At 47.0% G+C, this 18,226-nt stretch overlaps 1 protein-coding gene across 2 annotated transcripts in view; it reads left to right on the top strand.

Moving 5' to 3' along the window:
* Positions 1-17,814, top strand: part of CSGALNACT1 (chondroitin sulfate N-acetylgalactosaminyltransferase 1) — a 199,605-nt gene extending 181,791 nt beyond the window's left edge. For both annotated transcript variants that reach the window (XM_015565174.1, XM_006765507.2), the window contains 4 exons: positions 2,760-2,938; positions 3,826-3,920; positions 12,859-12,940; positions 15,894-17,814. In XM_015565174.1, coding sequence (XP_015420660.1) covers positions 2,760-2,938; positions 3,826-3,920; positions 12,859-12,940; positions 15,894-16,183 — 646 coding nt within the window. In that variant the 3' untranslated portion in view covers positions 16,184-17,814. The remainder of the gene's footprint in view (positions 1-2,759; positions 2,939-3,825; positions 3,921-12,858; positions 12,941-15,893) is intronic.
* The last annotated feature ends 412 nt before the right edge of the window (positions 17,815-18,226 follow it).

Genomic DNA, 18,226 nt, shown 5'->3' with positions numbered 1-18,226 from the left:
TTTTTTTAAAAAGTTCTTCCAAATTAAGGTCATCTCAAACACTGGGAACAATGTTCTCCTTACCCCTTTTCCCAGTGACTTTGATTGACTGGCAAGCCATTCCCCTCCCCACCCCCTGCTGCAACAGAGCAGAGAAGAGCAGCCCAAGCCAGGGTTTGAAGAATTTTTGGAAAGAACAACCTAGATTAACTTGTATATTGGGTGAGTCTATATACATAATGGCCACTCTCCCCTCTAAATGTGTAGCACTCAGCATGCACTCAAAGGTTGATCATCTCCAGGCTTGTCCGACCTCTAATGCTGTTACCTCAGTGCCTGATGCTGCCTTGTGTTCTTATTTAAGTATTCAACATGACGTTTGTGAATGTTTGCTCAATCTATACAAATGGACTGGAAGGCTGTTAAGGAGAGAAATTGGCAGCTCCTTTAACACACAGTGTTAGGAAACTATATTCCTCTCCCTTGGCAAATCTTGCTTGCTGTTGTTTAAATATAAAGCATTTTTATATTTGAGCTCTTGAATGATAGATCCTGGAAGACCTCTTGGAGGAGGACCCTGAATTATGAGTCAGATACAACCTGAGTGAGGACAGCTTTGCTGCTTCTCTGTGTTTGGGCATGTCGGTCCTCTCTGCCCTGCAAAGTAGCTACAGCTCACCCCGCAGTGTGGGAGTGTCTCAAAGAGCAGGAACCTTGAGACAAGCAAAGCAAGAGACCTGCTCCTGGCGTTGAGAGAAAGATGGGTCTCAGGATGGCAGATGAGTCACGGGGGACCTGGAGACTCCCTTAGATGAACAGGCAAAAGACCAGGCAATGCCCAAGGGTAACACTTTCCAGAAAACTGAGCAAATAGGGCAGGAGAAGTGAGTTGAGCCTGACTTATAGGAGCTGGGCTTTGGAAACCCCCAGGGAGACAAAGATGACTGCACCTAACAGGTTGGGAGACAGGGAGGTACCTTTCCTTCACTAGGGCCAATCGAGGACTGAAGAGGCTGTGGAGCACAAGCATAGTTCTGCTCACAGGAAAGATGAGCTCGGCCCCCGGCTGGAGAAAAGAGTGAAGGTCAAGTCCTGAAGGAGAGGAGAGTGCCTCTAAATGTGGAGCAGTGCTGAACAGGATGCAGAATGTACAGAAATAGAATTTGAGAGTGAAAGGGCCTTGGTGCAGTGAGGAGACTGAGGCCAGTGAAATGAAGCGATTCGCTCCCGATACATTAGAGGCAGAGCTAGCATTAGAATAATTCATCTATTTACATGTTTACAAACATCTGCACTCATGGGGGCGCAGTTCTAGGTCTTGGATCCAGGTTTCCTGACTCATCTGCGAGTGCCCTTCCCATCACCAGGCCTCCTGCCTTGATCTAAATCTGAAAAGCATGTCTGGCATCGCACTCAGACAGGTTGGGCCCACAGATTCCCAAGATAAAAACCCAAGCTCACTCCCAGATCTGAAAGAAGATGAGAAGTCTAGGAAGGGGTGGCAGAACTTGTTCCACTGATTAAGTTACAAGATATCAGTACAACTTAGCATTTGAAACGTTTATGACTCTATATTTATGTTGACCTTTACCCAAGTGGAAGACATACTTTTAAAAATGGAAATAGGTTTTTGAACGTGTTTTCACTACATCAGGATTACAGAGAAGTTGAGGGACAGGGCTAGGCCAGGTACAGGGCGGACTCAGATGTGAAAAGAAGGGTGATGTGAGCAGGAATAGGGGGATTTGCCAAGTGCCAGGCATCTGTGAAGGTGGAATTAGGAGCTAGAATAGCACTATAAGTGGTTCTCTAGTTCTTCCCGGTAGAAGACAGTCTCCATCCCACTGGGTCCTGAATGAATTCCTGGAACTTGTGCAGAGATATGTCCTGTTTCAGAAGGTACTGCTGTGCCTGGGAAAGAGCAGCCGCAGGAAGAACCGTCTTGGCCTCACTGCCCTGGGCCTGGGAATCCTCGCCTGTGCCAGCGACAGCAGTAGCTGATGCTGACATAGTGCTTTCTACTCTTGGCCGTGTTTACCTAACTAATAACTTTGTGAGGCGGTTAAGGAAGGTGTTATTATTCCTATTTAGCAGATGAGGCAACTGAGGTTCTGGGAGGTTAATGCCTAGATCACAGAGTTAATCTATGGAGAGCCAGGTCTGAGGTAGTTCTGGTCTTCTGAACCTAAGTGTGTCATTTTCCTTGTCTGGCTCTTCTGCATTTCCTGAGCGTGGGGAAGGAACCCAGGTTTAGATCTGTTTGGGGATAAGCATATATCAAGACTATCAGGTCTGGCTCCTGGAGTTGAATACAGATGAGAGGATGCGAGGTGGAGCCATTCTAATGGGATTTCATTTCCTTGGTCCAGTGGTTTCATTGGCTCAGAGGGTATGGAGATTTTCCTGGGTTTCATTGGCTCAGAAGGTATGGACATTTTCCAGGGTTTTGTTGATCTAGTCTTCACTGGTTCAAGTTTTCTCCATCACACACACATAAAAGTATTTATTAATCATGACAATACAGTTTTCAATTTGGGAAAATTACTGAGAAGCAAGAAATAAACTGGTGTTAAAACTTTTCTAGGTGTTTGTTCTTGGTACCTTTAATCCCAATGTATTTCTGAAGAGTCTGGGTCATCCTGTAACTGCCTGGTAGTCTCATTGCCCTCAGGGTTACAAAAGAAACATGTCCGGATGTGGATGGCCCTTGGTCGTGTATTTTCCAGGGGACTCTGTTGACCTGGGAAGCCTGAGGGACTGTGTCTTTCTTCCCCTTTTAGAGCTGCCAACTTCAGGAACTTTACCTTCATCCAACTGAATGGAGAATTTTCCCGGGGAAAGGGACTTGATGTGGGAGCCCGCTTCTGGAAGGGAAGCAACGTCCTTCTCTTTTTCTGTGACGTTGACATCCACTTCACCTCTGAGTTCCTCAATACGTGCAGGCTGAACACACAGCCAGGTAAGGGCGTATGGAGTCCGCTCTTCTCTTTCTCTCCCTCAGGTGGCATTTGGCTCCGACACTCAGGCATCATTCTCTTCATAATTCACTCTGCTGTCCTTCTTCTGAGTCAGCCTTATTTCCCCCCAATGACAAAAGAAAGGTTGGATTTCTCCTTTGGTGCCATAGTGTGGGCTTGTCAGCCGCCATAATTCTGGGACTCCTTGTCCCAAGCTAATTTTTATAACTTCTTTTCCATTTTCACCTGGGACATCGGCTTTCATGAACATTCACAGGAGAAAATGAGGACATGACCTGGAAAAACTTCCTGAAACCAAAGGGAAGGCGTAGCTGTGGGTAGTTACCAAGGGAAGAAGTGAGCTGAGCAGAAATAACTCACAATATAAAAATTATTTTCATGGAGTTTGGCTTATAGGCACAACTGGTATTCAGCTGATAACTACTGGAATGGGCATGCCAGTTGTTAAAATATCGAAACTCTTCAGATAAATTGATAAAGAGTAACTGCCCTAGGCTCCCCATGTCTATGCCTGCTGCACAAAGTCACCCCAGCCTCTCGCAACCCTTCAGACTTCCCCACAAGCCAGCAATTAAAGGGTTAATGTCTGGTAGGGCAGAGGGCATTAGGACTGTCTTTCACACCCACTCTCATTGGTTGATATCACTATTTTGAATATCACTCCTGGGCTAAGAGGCTAGAAATACTTGAGAGTCTGTTCATCTGGTCTACCTGGTGCAGAACTTCTAAGATCTGTGTTAGACTTGAGTGAAGGGAAAAGGAAAAGTGGATGCAAATATCTGGGATGTTTCAGCGGGTTGAATATAGATGAACAAACCTAATAGTTTCGTCTGATGCTTTCAGCGAATGTTTTCTTTCTGGTCTGCAGGGAAGAAAGTATTTTATCCAGTCCTTTTCAGCCAGTACAATCCTGGCATCATCTATGGCCATCACGATGCTGTCCCTCCCTTAGAACAGCAGCTGGTGAGTAATTACTCGCAGGTGCCTCTGTGGGACTCTGTTTCATGTCTTTCATTACTAGGGCACCTGACCATGAGTTCAGGTGAGTAAAAATCTGCGGATTGAGTCCTGTATTCATTTTAAAGTTTGGCAGACGTTCTGGCCTTTGCTCCCAGCGCCTTGTTGATTAAAAGCGCTTGCAATATTTAAAAGTGGAAAATAAATAGGAACAGTACCTTACAGAAAGGTAATTTCACACCTTCCTAGTTTTCTTCTATGGTTTTTGGAAACTAGTGTTGTTGCATTACGGATGCAGCACGTTTTCTCTTTATTATTAAACAAACCCGCAAGGTAAGAAAGGTGAGGTTGTGTTTCCATTTGGCAGATGGAAACCGGAAGTCAGAAAGGGGTGGCTCACCCCAATACACAGTGAGTGAGTCACTGGGGAAGCGGGGACTAGATCCAGCCCCCTCCCATCATGCTATCATTCCCACATATCACAGTGACTTGGGGTGGACATAAGCATCAGCAGTGTCACATGCAGGGTGGCTTCTCTGCTATGATCTTAGCTGCACAGGCGATGGAGGTGGAGCCACGAAGCCAACAAGGATCTCTGTAGCTGAGTTGTCTCCATTGGTGGTGGATCAGTCCACTTAGCAGAGAAGCAGGGCAGCAACAGGAAGACGAGACAAGCCAGAAGAGGGTGTCTGTGCCACACAGCGGCCTGCCCCTCGGAGAATCAATTTCCCGTTCTTGTCAAGTTGGGCTGTGATCTCTTCCTGCAGAGATCAGCTGGGCGTGTCAAGGCCGTGTTCTGGCTCAGGCTGGGTCTCGGGAGCATCTGACCTGGGGGCCGTTTGTTCGTTGCCTTGGTTAGCTCTGTCTCCTGTTTGAGACAAAGCCATGTTTCCTCCCATTGAGCACCTGAGAGGCTGGGGAGGAAATCTGTGTGAGAATGGACATGCTTCGTGCAGTGGGAGAGGAAACTGATTTTCATGGAAAATACATGTTGTTGTTATTTTTAAAAACTATATTTTTACTGATTTCGGAGAGGAAGGGAGAGGGAGAGAGAGAGAAACATCAATGATGAGAGAGAATCATTGATTGGCTGCCTCCTGCACAGCCCCTGCTGGGGACTGAGCCTGCAACCCAGTCATGCGCCCTTGACTAGAATCAAACTCAGAACCCGTCAGTATGCAGGCCGATGCTCGATCCACTGAGCCAAAGCAGCTAGGGCAAAAATACATGTTTTATGAAATTCTTTTGTAGGATGGATTCTGTGTTCAAGCTTCCAGAAGTAGCAAAACCTGTTTTCTCCAGCCGTGTCCTGTGCCCTGCTCCAATTAACCTCTGGCAGCAGATGTTCCAGAAAGTCAGCTCAGGTTCTTTCAGGTTGGACAAGGTCATGTCCTAGCACGGTTCCACTTGGGACACAAGCCACACAGGACAGTAATAATATAGTTTTCCCTTCCCCCAATGAAATTCTAATACCCCGGATATGGTGAATGTCTGTTTATGTACCATATGTACATATGTGCTTTGTACATAAACGTGGTAAGAGGTTTCACGCCCCCAAAACCAATTTTTATCTACCCTCATTGAGACAGAAAAGCTTCTTATTTCCATTCTGTAAGAGTTCTGAGCTTCTAATAGGGCTTGAGGGGGAAATGGGAAACAGGATTTATTTTCCTTCAACCAATACGAATAAAAGTCCCTTCAATTTTAAATAAAGTATCGCATTACATTTGACATCAAATGAGATTAAGGTTTTTACTTTAAACTCCTAAAGACCTTATTTGCTTACAAGTAATTCTTGTCATTTTACAGGTTAAAAGGTTTATCCTGTTATTACCATTCCTGCAGGGAAGCAGGTGTAAGGGGAAGCCAGTTTCTCAGATTCTCAGAATTAGTGGTCAAGCCAGATTGCTGTGTCCACAGCTGGAACCTCTAAGTTACCCTGCAACCTTTAACATTCCCTAGACCACATAAGTTTGCTCTTTCGGGGTTCAGTATTTGTGACTGTTTAGTTTAGTCCAGAGAAACACAGCAGTTGTCTGTGAGATGCAGGGGTCTCCATCCAAAAAAGAAAAGTATTGATTTTGTTCTTTACTGGGTGAGCCATTTTTTGAGCACTTGCTGCCTACATTGAATTAGTTTAGGTGTTAGTCAGGGAGGCAGAGAACTGAAACAGTTTTGTGTGCTCAGAAGTGATTGCGAGATAATTTCAATTACTCCCTCCTTGTCTGTAGATTTACTGAAGATCACACAGACAGCTGGTAGCCGAGCACAGGCCCAAACTAGGATTTTCTTACTGTAGTGCAGCGGGAATTGATTCACTTAGGGCAGTGATGGCAAACCTTTTGAGCTCGGGGTGTCAGCATTTTGAAAAACCCTAACTTAACTCTGGTGCCGTGTCACATATAGAAATTTTTTGATATTTGCAACCATAGTAAAACAAAGACTTATATCTTTGATATTTATTTTATATATTTAAATGCCATTTAACAAAGAAAAATCAACCAAAAAAATGAGTTCGCATGTCACCTCTGACACACGTGTCATAGGTTCACCATCACTGACTTAGGGTCTAGATGAGAGCTGAAATATAAAGGGAATGACCTGACAAACATCCCAAAGGAGAACATCAAACTACAGACATTAACATAGAGATGAAATGTGTGGGAGCTAAGGAGTTATAAAATAAAAAGGAATGATAAGCCCTAGCTGGGTTGGCACAGTGGATAGAGCATCAGCCCTGGGACTGAAGGGTCCCAGGTTTGATTCCCATCAGGGACATGTACCTCAGTTGCAGGCTTGATCCCCGGCTACGTGAGGGTGCATGTGGGAAGGCAACCAATCTGTGTGTCTCTCTCACATTGATATTTCTCTCTGTCTCTCCCTCTCCCTTTCATTCTCTCTAAAAATCAAGGGAAAAATATCCTTGGGTGAGGATTTTAAAAAAGGAATGATAAGAGAGGGATAAATTAGGAAAGATTTCCTACCAAGGGTTCATTTTGACTTGGTCTAGAAGTATATAATGCATATATATTAATGCATTCTTGATAGCCTTTCTGGAATACATCAGTGTCCAAAGGGAGAACATAGATCCCGAATGTCACTGTAACAGAAGTTATTTATTCTTGCCAACAAAAGGCAGCTTTTCCAGCAGCCCTGCAGATATGACCTTATCGCCAAGGTTCTGGTCATTACTTCTCCTGGCTACCAGTATTGCCACTGTCATTTGATAACATGTTGTCTGCAGATGCAAGCAAGAAACCAAACTTAGGTATCTGCATGTGTGTTTAGACTACTTGTTTCTCTACATTTGAATACAGACCATTAGTAATAAGTAGTAAGTGAAATCAAGGGATTTTATGCGAATATTTAATTTCTTGAGTTTTACACCTGAGATGAAACTTGCTGATGCTTTAATGTAGAAACGGCTCTTTGAGGAAGGAGTGGCTGTAATTTCAGTAATTATTAACATTTCCCTTTCCTGGCTCAAGCTTTGTTAGTTCTTGCTGGGGCCATGGCGGGAGCCTCTTACCACTTCTGTCTTTAGGCTCCTTCCCTCTTCTGTACTCAGTCTTTCCTTCATCCTCTGCCAGAGATACATTTTCAAAATGAAGATCAATTCCATTAAAAAATTTTTTTTATGGCATAAAGCCAGAGGTGTGCTAGTAAATGTTGAACAACCCACTCTCTGAAAGGGGGCGGAAGGACCCAGATTCATAGCGTTGGCCATTTCCCATGATGCCAATTTCCCCACTGAGACCTATTCCAGGCTACCGATGTGATGTCACTCAACACAGAGTTGGGAAGACACTTGCACAACCCTGGCTGCTCTAGCGTAGCCCCGATTCCTTGTTGGGATTAACTTTCCGACACAAACTGACTCTAAAACTGATTTCTGAGAAAATGTTTGCAAACCCAGCACCTGGCACAGGGTACCAGCTTGATAGGCACCCAAGCCAGTCGCTCTGCCAGGTGAGCATGCTGCTCAGTGTCTCCTCATCTCCTTCCAGCTCACGGCCGTCTCCTCACCTTTTCTACTGTCCACAGTGCCCGACATCAGAGTCTGCCATGCGGCCCACCCATCATTTAAATCTGATGACTGTGCCACTCTGTTCGTTGTGTCATGGTATATCCCCACCCTCTCTCTGATTAAACCCTTACCTCTCTACCCGCCTCCAAAAGTATTTCCCACTACACGGCATGTCAGTTTAAATTCTTAAAGATTGCTGACCAGGCATAGTTTGTTTTTATTTATCCGGGGAGCAGATACTCAGAGAGCACCAAGAGTAACATTAACCGAGCAATCCATGCAGTGGTGTGTAAGCCAGCACTGTGCCCGCGTCATCTCGTGTCGTGCTCAGTGGTACTGCATGCAACGAGACATCGTTATGCCCAGTTCACAGATGAGAACCTTGAAACTCAGAGACAGAAGTCACTTGCCCAGACTGCTAAGTGGCAGGAGCAAGAGTGCACGTGCCACCTGTGTGATGGAGCCAGGGCTGAGGATGCCGAGGGGACTTATTCTTTGGCCTCAGTGTGCTTCCAGGAGAGCACAGAGTCTAACCTGTGCTCTAACCTGTCTTCCCCAAACAGAGGAAACCTGCACCATTCCTTGTCTAGCTTGCTATCCTTCAGAAGACGCTTCATGTGTTTAATGCAGATACTGATAAAAGATGTCTTGTGGAAAGTGTGGGTTAGTACAAATCTTTAAAGGGGTTGCATTCGAGTCTGTTCTTAAGCCAATGCTTTGAAAGCTTTGGTGCCAGAATATACTTTATCTTTCAAGAAATAGAAACTGTCACGGCACCGTGCCTTACCACGGGCACACGGGTACCATATGCAGCCCCTGGAATCCTGCACAGGTTGCTCGCCCAGCCCTCGGGCACATGCACACCACATGCGGGCCCTTAGAATCTCACACAGTGTGCTCATCAGCCTTCGTTACTAGAGAATGGGGACTGCACAGTGTGGGTGCAAGAGGCACTCAACCGAGCCATAGAGGACCCTGAAGTTCAAGGTGTCTGCTGCTCATGGACAGGGCTGGCTACTCACCCTGCATGGCCCAGTGCACAATGAAAGCACAGGGCCCTTGTTCAAAACTCATTAAGGATTTTAAGATGGCAACAGCAGGGCATTAAACCAGGCCTGAAGCCTCCTCATGTGGGGCCTGTGGACGGCACACTGCCTGCCTGCCTGCCTGCCTGCCTGCCTGCAGTGAGGGCAGAAATTAGGTTAATGAACCATTCAGTGTTTCTGGTGAACGTGAGGCTGCTCAGACACAACCTCAGGTCTCAGGAGACTCTTGTCTTTAGAGGAAATACGCCACCTGAGTATATGTGACTTGTTTTATTTTAGGGCCCAGATTGCGTCATGGGCAGTTGTCCAAGTCAGTGCCATGAAAGCAGACAGGCGCTGCCTGCCGCTCCAGGCCCCCACCCCCTTGCCCCTGCACGTGCAGGGTGGCCGCCTTCCCTGTCTTTGGAGGGAGGTGCTGATTTATGCCTTGTGTTTTGGACCTAATAGAAAACAATCACCCCGATCATATGAATCACCCACAGAGCGGAAGGTCTGGCAACTTCCTATGGGCTCAAACTATCTTTTCTGGTGTGTTCCTGCCCTGCGGTGCTCCGATGGGATCCTAGGTGGGAGAGAAAGGTGGTTCAGAGAGCTAAGAAGAGGCTGGCCCTGGATAGAAATTGTTAAAAGTAAGGATAGCACTTGAAAACACGTCGGGAAATTCAGGACAGAAGGAGGAGATGTTTCTCTTTTAAAGTCTATCTCTATCTTAGGACTTCTTCTTTCTCTAGACATCACTGGTGTGTATCTGTTCAACGTGTGACCAGAACAGTGGCGCTCCTCATGTCTCGGGCAAAGGTGCTAAGAAGTTAAGCCCTCTGCTTAGACCCCAGGAAGGTGAAACGTTTTTATCTGTTGGTCCAGAATGACACAATTCTGAGGGTTTTCCCACTGGAATTTCTAGGCCTTCGCTGGTCCACTCCCTGACAAGATTCTGGGCTTGGACCATGTATATTTCCACTGGCTTGATGTCTCTGCTCCTCATTCGTTCTTTGGAGAAGTACAGCAGATCCCCAGATAACTTCCTTTTGTTCAGGGTTGGTTCATTATTATATTAATGAGATGCCTGAGTAGGAACTCAACTCCTGCTAATATCAATTAGCATATGGTAAAATTGGTTTTGATATACATAATTTGGCTTGAAGTCCCAGAACCCATCAATGATGTTAACTGATGACTTACCGTATTTATTGAGTTTCACTATGTGGGAGACAGTGATCTGGGTGCTGGAGACCAAGCTTGCACTCACCAGAGGTGGTAGGTGAAGACAGTCGGCTAACAGAGAAACAAATACAACAGGGTGATTTCAGAGAGCCTGGTTTATAGAGAAAATGAGCCACGTGTAGAGTGTGACATGGCTGGGAAGGGTTGACAATGGCTGGAAGGGCCTGGATGAGTGACTCTGAGCAATGACATTGGAGCAGAGCCCAGGGGTGAGCAGGGAAAGGGTGAACCTGGGAGGCAGCTCTGCAGGTATCCAGCTGTGGAGACCTGTCATCCTGACACGTTCAGGAGGCAGAATATAAGGGACACGTGAGCTGGGCAAGGCAGGCGGGGGCCAGGTCCCGTGGGGCCTCTGCAGGCTGGAGGTTTCCGCATGGATTTCATTCTAATTGCATTAGAGAGCATGCAATTAAAACCACGGCAGGGCTTTAAATGGGAGCGTGCTGTGATCTGATGTACACTGGAGAGCGCTCACTCCCGGCTCAGCTGCTGGTCCGGGGCACCACTCCAGTTAGCGGCTCAGCACAGCTGGGGTGGTGGAGCCTTAATAAGTGAACTCTAATAAGTGCACTCCATCTTGCCCTGACAGTATATGCTGTGGGCACGATCGGTTCCCACCAAGGGCTACGATTCAATGAGCTCTTCAGACAGTGCTTTTCGTGGCTTGCCAACTTTAAAGCCAATGTTAATAAGTATTTATGTAGCTCATTCCCAGCTCACACATCCATTTGTTCCTGTCATCATGTCTGCAGCTGAGGGTCATTCTTCACTGTGCGCAGGTTTACCAGGTACTGTGCCCACTCACCCCAGCCCTGGAGGAGCTGCTTCTTCCAACCCCCACCCCTTTGTCTTTCTTCCCAAGCCCTGACCCGTTGTTCTCCCCATTTGGACCTTTCTCATTTGCACTCATATAGACCTCAGCCAAGTATTTGAAGTTTGGATACTGGCACTCCTCTTCGACTCCACTTTTATCCAGAAGCTTAGAAGACTTGTCTGCATCCTGGGGGAAAAAAAGGATATTAAGCCAGTAGCTGCTTCAGGAACAGTGTACCTGGTATAACAGGGATGAAGCAGAAACCAGTTTTAAAAATGACTCAGTGGAGACTTTTTTTAGACTTTCCTGCCCTGTAAAACCTTTCCGGTCGATACTAATGACATTGTCTTGTCACTTGGGAGGTTTGTGTTACAGGCCTTTGTTCTGAAGAGGGACTGGAGAGCACGTGCTGGGGACCGCGGTAGCCACCGAGGCCGCTTGTGGTCTTGGTTTCCCTTGGCAGTCCTGCTGCACGCTGGCAGCAGTGCAAGCGGCATCCCCGTGGAGGTGGTAGTGAAAATAAGGTTGTTTCCCAGGTCACGGAGTAAAAGAGTTTGCAAGTTCATCAGCCCTTCTGCAAGCCATCTGACCAGTACAGTGTAGCCTGTGGCATAGATAAGGGGAAACTTCAGGGAGGAGAAATAGTAGTAATCGGACAAATGTTTGGCTCTTAGAGCTGGAAGAGACCTTAGGGGTGGTTTAGCTCAACCTCCTCAATTATTGGAAAGGAAATAGGGGCTCGAAGAAGTGCGGAGCCTACCCGAGGCAGAGAAGCCAGCTGGTGGTCAAGATGGGACAAGATGCACAGTGTGTCTCATTGGCTGAGAACAGAGCCAGGCGTCCCCGACGGGAACGGCACAGTCCACGTGGATGGGGACCCGGTGCAGCCTCCCCTCAACCCCCCCACCCCCCAGGGGACTTCCTTTCATCGAAGCACCGATGTGAACTCAAAAGTGAATCATGAAAAATAACGATTAAAATAGGTCCCCGAACCATTCCCAGAATTACCTCAGCCAGAAATATAGAAGCAACTTCTTCAACGTCTTGCTGCTTCAGCCAGAACATTGGAAATTTACTTGCAAAGTAAGAGGTTGGGCAGGGCCAGGTCTGGCTTTTTGAAGAGAGTCACCGCTTGGATGGCCTCTCGGCAGCCTGGCCGCCTGGCAACGACTTGGGGAGGCTTTTTGGAGCAGTTTGGCTTGAAAGTAAAGATGAATGGACAGAGTCTTTCTTCATAACCTGGACGCGCCGTGCCCTTTTCCGCAACAAGCAGGAGCGGAGCCGGAGTCACACGCTGAAGCCTCGGTTTTCCTTCCATTGCCCGAGGGAGCCCCGTGTGTGCGCGGTGCCAGGGCAGCTGAATCCCGAGTTGTTCTCTATCCCTTCTCTCAACTTCCTGAGCCCTTGGCTGGCTCCCAGCCCGGCCCTGTGTGAGGGGCCGAGGCCTCCAATTCTCGCTGGCACTGGTGTTGGGCCAGACACGTAGGTGGCTTTTCCATGGCGCTGCTCAAAAACTTGCTCTCCGGTTTGTTTTTGAGCGTGTGTGTGTCTGTGTGTGTGTGTGTGTGTGTGTGTGTGTTTCCATGCCTTGTACCCTAGAAACATTCCAGCCAGAGGTGCCAAAAATCACAAGGCCCTGTTCTGGGACTGGTGAGCTGACTGTATTCCTAACCGTCCAGGAGGACTCAAATCCATCTGCGTTTCCCCCACAGGGCTGCGGCTGTTTATCAGTGCTGGGATGGACTCTCCTTTTAACGTTGCTTATGTGAATAACCTCCGTTTCTTGTTATCCACTCTGTCCTTCCCTCTCAAATGATGGTGCTTTCCCTGCAGGTCATAAAGAAGGAAACTGGATTTTGGAGAGACTTTGGATTTGGGATGACATGTCAGTATCGGTCAGACTTCATCAACATAGGTAAGACAAAGCCACTAGCAACAAGTCTGCATCTCTACTGCCACCTAGAGGTCAGGGAAGGGCTGTGAGGGAACCTGGCCAGTCAGCTTCCAAGGAGCCTGGTGGCAAAGGAGGTGGCACTTCTTAAGAAAACGTGGTTCAAGTTCATTCCTCTTGTCATGGGCTTGGAGCTGGACCAATAGGTGGCCTGGGAGTGTGTGGCACTTTAACCCTATAATCTCCACCAGCACCTCTCAGTCACCCCAAATAAGGCTCCCATCTGCAGATTGAGGCAGCTCATTGTGTAAAGGCAGCTTCCAAGGGGTCCCCCCAGTGCTGACTTCCAACCTGTCTGGCTCCTGTGCCCCATCGTGTAGACCAGCGGTTCTCAACCTGTGGGTCGCGACCCTTTCGGGGGTCGAATGACCCTTTCACAGGGGTCACCTAAGACCATCCGAAAACACATATATAATTACATATTGTTTTTGGAATTAATCACTATGCTTTAATTATGTTCAATTTGTAACAGTGAAAATACATCCTGCATATCAGATATTTACATTACAATTCATAACAGTAGCAAAATTACAGTGATGAAGTAGCAACGAAAATAATTTTATGGTTGGGGGTCACCACATGAGGAACTGTATTAAAGGGTCGCGGCATTAGGAAGGTTGAGAACCACTGATATAGACCATCCTGGGCCTCCCCAGTAGGGGGAATCCATTAAAAAATAGGGTGACATGGGGAATTTGAGAAAATCACACACCAGGAAATTTTGGAAAAACTGCTGTACCTTCAAAAATTCCAGATGTCACCTGAAGCCCTGAGTGTACAGTCACTGTGTACGCACACACATACACACAGGTTCCCAGAGCACAGACAGGGCAGGCCCTTCGGTTGCAGTTGAGGAGACCAAGGTTCTCAGAGGCAAAGTGAGGGACACAGTCAGGATGACAACAGGGTGTCTGTTGTCCCCCTTGGGAATTCCACACTCTCTCCCCACGGCAGTTCTAACTCATGTGCCTCTGAAGGGAGTAGAATTGTGGATTATGTGTGACTTGGGAGTGAATGAGCAGGTCAGAAACCTTGATCTTGGGCTCTGGCTCTAGCAGGACAGAGTCTGGAAGTCCTGTCCTCACGAGGTGTGGAGATGCCCACCCCCACCACCTCCCTGTGGCCTCCCAGAGACCGCTCCCCTGCTCTCTCCTGTCTACTCCCCCTGCCGCCCAAGGCCTACAGCTTCTCTTTTTAAGGTCAGTGAGTCTATCTGAGCAGCCCAAGTTTTGGTCAGAGGTGGAGGTGGTCTGCAGGGCCTGCAGAATGCTCACAGGAATCACCAGTTAAAAATAAAAATGAAACCCAAACGGCTTGCAGTCAGGTCCCGTGAGCAGCTGCAGAGCACCCAGGATGCCAGTCTCCGAGTGGCAGGAGCCCCGGGACAACCAGCGGTGAACCACAGGTGTGCTTTGATTTGTTTAAGAAATAAGCCTAAATGATGTTGTGCAAATCAGTTTCCAAAAATGACATATATATTTTTTTGATTTCTAAAGGAGATTTCCATTTTAAGAAGCTGTTTCCTTGCTCTCTATACGGGGAGAGAGTGTTTTGTGATGATCTATATTTATCAAATTTGGGGTAATAATACATTTTTTCCCTAAAGACCGGGCATTGATATACTAGAAAAACATGAGAATGGCAGGCTGGGCCGGTGCTCTTTCTCAGTCGGCCGTTGCTATGAGCTCAGAATGAATCTTTGGGCTACATCTGTCCCCCATTATTCTTTGCAATCTTGCATTAATTTGCAAGCATCATATGCTCACATAAGTTTTACTTAATAAGTTGTAATGATACCAACGGGAATAATAAACCAGCTACAGCTAACGAAGCACTGCCCCTTACATTACTGACTCATTCGGTTATGACACCTACTTCATTTCAGGTTAAAGAAACCAGAGCTCACGAGAGGTAAAGTGGAAAGTGGGAGCTTGGATGAGAACCAAGACTCAGATTCCAGACCCTTGACTCAGAATGGTCTCTGCCTGCCTGTATTGGGGGGAGTACAGAGCCCTCGTAGACATGGACCAGGGGTGGTGCAGTGTGGTTTCTCTGTGCTTAGGGAGCCCCTTTCCGGGATCCAGCAATAGCCTTGATCAGAGCAGCATGGTTTGGGGACAGAGGGCTCTGTGATAATGGAGAAAAGATGTTCAGAATCACCTCACTATGTCTTGTAAGAGTTGGAGAAATCTCCCAGGTGAGACGAGGAACAATGACAAAAAGAGGCCAATTTTTCTTTGGTTCTACTTGAGGCACCATGGACTTTAGGTTAAGAAACAACCTGGGGCATCTCAACCTTGGGTGAGAGTGTAGGGGACCATTATTCTCCTTGTCCATTCATATGTGAAACGAGATTGTTGGAGTGGAACCCCAGAACCGACTGGGGCTGGTCCCTTCAACACGAGTCGTTTCACCAGCTTTTGGGAACCACTTTAGTTTCCAAAAGGAAGAGTGCTTTTGTGGGGTGTGATTTTTTTTCACACTGAGATCCTGTTTTACTGCTTCACACTGCACACCTTTGGTTTATTCCATGTTAAAGTGGCAGGAGGAAGAGGTCACATTCAAACAGAAACACAGGGATTTCCATCGGGAGGTCTCGGGTTGAAATTGGGGCGCTTCTGCAGCTCTCAGTTGGAGTGTGGGGCTCATAATTAGCACTGCTGACAGCTCTCAGAGGCGGGCAAATGCTGGGATTCTGTTTGCAGTCCTGTCATCTCTGGGAATTGGTACTGGCTTTCATGAAGGTCCTCCATGTTCGAGAATTCTCTGACACGGATGGACACTCATCATTCAGGGGGGCGGCGAAACACATCTCCCCTAACGGCTTCTTGTCTTCATGCTGTTCTGTGCTTGTGCAGCGCAGGGAAGCGGGAGATGCGGGCCCGGCATGACTCAGCAGTGTGTTCTCTCCTGACAGGTGGGTTTGACTTGGACATCAAAGGCTGGGGCGGAGAGGACGTGCACCTGTACCGCAAGTACCTCCACAGCAACCTCATAGTGGTGCGGACGCCCGTGCGGGGCCTCTTCCACCTCTGGCACGAGAAGCGCTGTGTGGATGAGCTGACCCCCGAGCAGTACAAGATGTGCATGCAGTCCAAGGCCATGAACGAGGCCTCCCACGGGCAGCTGGGCATGCTGGTCTTCCGGCACGAGATCGAGGCTCACCTTCGCAAGCAGAAACAGAAGTCAAGCAGCAAAAAAACATGAACTCCCAGGGACACGTTGGGGGAGATGTTTTTTTGTTTTTTCCTTTTGCAGTGAACCTGACAAGTGGCTGCAACAAGGAAGCGGTGTCCGTAAAGGGCAAACGAAGCTGACTGATTCCTAGGCGACAAAGGGAGCGCGCCTCCAATTTCTGCCTGTGCCGTTTCACGCAGCATGAATTCAAATCTCCCACTTTGCCTGCAGAAGTAGCCCCAACAGAGGACGGATCCGCTGCAGCGTCTGACGAAGGAGAATGGGTGTGAGGTTGTACGCTTGGCGGCGTGGAGGCCTGTTGCTTTCTATGCTCATTGCCATATTCATGAATGAAGACCAGTTTTGTACAGGGTTCATTAGAATGAAAGGCAAACATTGCTGCCCAGCAGAATGATTGTATCAGTAGGACTCTCACGTCTAGGAACTCTCAGTGTCTAAAACAACAAGGCAGGCGAGGAGACTGTAAACTCAAAGACACCCTCATGACGAGCCTTGTGAGTATATTAAGCAAAACCAAATGGACTAAAAAAAGAAAGAATAACTGTTGCCATTTTCCCCAAAATTAACCAAAAATAATCTCATCTTTTTGGTTGTAGTTTTAACCATCTCCATTTGTTTATTTTATTTAAAAATGCACTTTTCTTTTGCTTAAGAGTTATATTTTGCTTATTTAATGACCCATTTGCAAGCCTTACTAAAGAGAGCACAAGCTAGCGTACACTTTTGCATTTTTTAAGAAGATACTTTTAGATGCGTTAGGAGAACTTTCCATTCAGAGCACCAGGTGGATACCCCATCGGAGGACCTGCGGATGCTGGGCCTGCCAGGCACCGCGTCAGACCTTCGGCCCGTGGGAGGCGTGGCTGGGGCTGCTGAGGACCAAGACATAACCGGACTGTGTCTGGAGAGTATTTCCGAAGAGGAGCAGCTGAACACTGGAGGGAATTAAAAATATCCTTTTTTTTTTTAGCCTCAACAGAAGAGGAAACTCATTCAGACTGGCAGTATCTTGATTTATTTAAAAGTCAGAAAACACATCTTTTTGCAAGGGAGAACTGGGGACTACTTTCTTACCTGTTTCAATAAACCAAAGTACACTGTGTGAACCAAACGCTCTTTCCCAAGCAGCGTGCTCTTCCTGGCTGCCGGCTTCCATGAGAAGAGCTGCAGGGACATGTATTTTGTGCAAAATCACTCCATCTGCCCGAGTCTCCTGGGATGGGAGGTTTTGCTACATGTTCACCCACCCCCGTCTAGGGGGGAGTAACTTCATTCTTTTTTAAATGAAGCTGTTCTACTCCATCACCAAGACGCTTCTGAAAAATTGCATTTTATTACAGTTTCCAACTATTTAAAAAAAAAAATAAATACCGTTAACACTGAGTGGTTTCTACATTCATGTGAAAATTATTTATTTAATAGCCAGCACCAGATGCATGAGCTAATTATCTCTGATTCCTTGTCTTCTGTTTGCCCACAGTAAAGTCATTGTTTAAAAGCTTCAAGAACATTCAAGCTGTTGGTGTGTTGGGGGGAAAAAAAGCATTGTATTGATTTGTACGGGTAGTTCATAACATTTAATTAAAACACAGGGCATGAGTGGAAGGTGGCATTGGACAGCTAATAAAATATGATTTGTGGATACGATTTCTTCTTGGAATAAGAATGCCATGTCTTTAGTTTTTGGAAAAGTTTTTTATGCAGAGACCAGGGTTTCTCAGCTGTGGTACTGTGGGTAATTGAGGCTAGATCTCTGTTTGTTGTGGGGCTGTGCACTGTGGGGTATTTAGCAGCACCCTGGCCTCTCCCCACCAGATGCCAGGAGTGTCTCTCACCCAGTCATTGCCGAATGTCCCTGGAGGACAGAGCCACCCCTGGGTGAGAACCACTGGTCTAGGGCGGGGAGAGAACCATAATGACAAACCGGGCCCTTAATACAATTTACTTGTCCTTTTTATTAGAAGAAAATGAGAAATGATTTCCAAGGTGCCTTTAAACTATGATTGTATTTTATATTTTTACATATAATGGTGATGTTAGAAATTTGGGGCC

Source organism: Myotis davidii, unplaced genomic scaffold (assembly GCF_000327345.1).
Source record: "Myotis davidii unplaced genomic scaffold, ASM32734v1 scaffold93, whole genome shotgun sequence".
In the NCBI taxonomy this organism is placed as follows: domain Eukaryota; kingdom Metazoa; phylum Chordata; class Mammalia; order Chiroptera; family Vespertilionidae; genus Myotis; species Myotis davidii.
The sequence above is the reverse complement of the archived record's forward strand: the minus strand, read 5'-3'. Positions and strand labels throughout refer to the sequence as shown.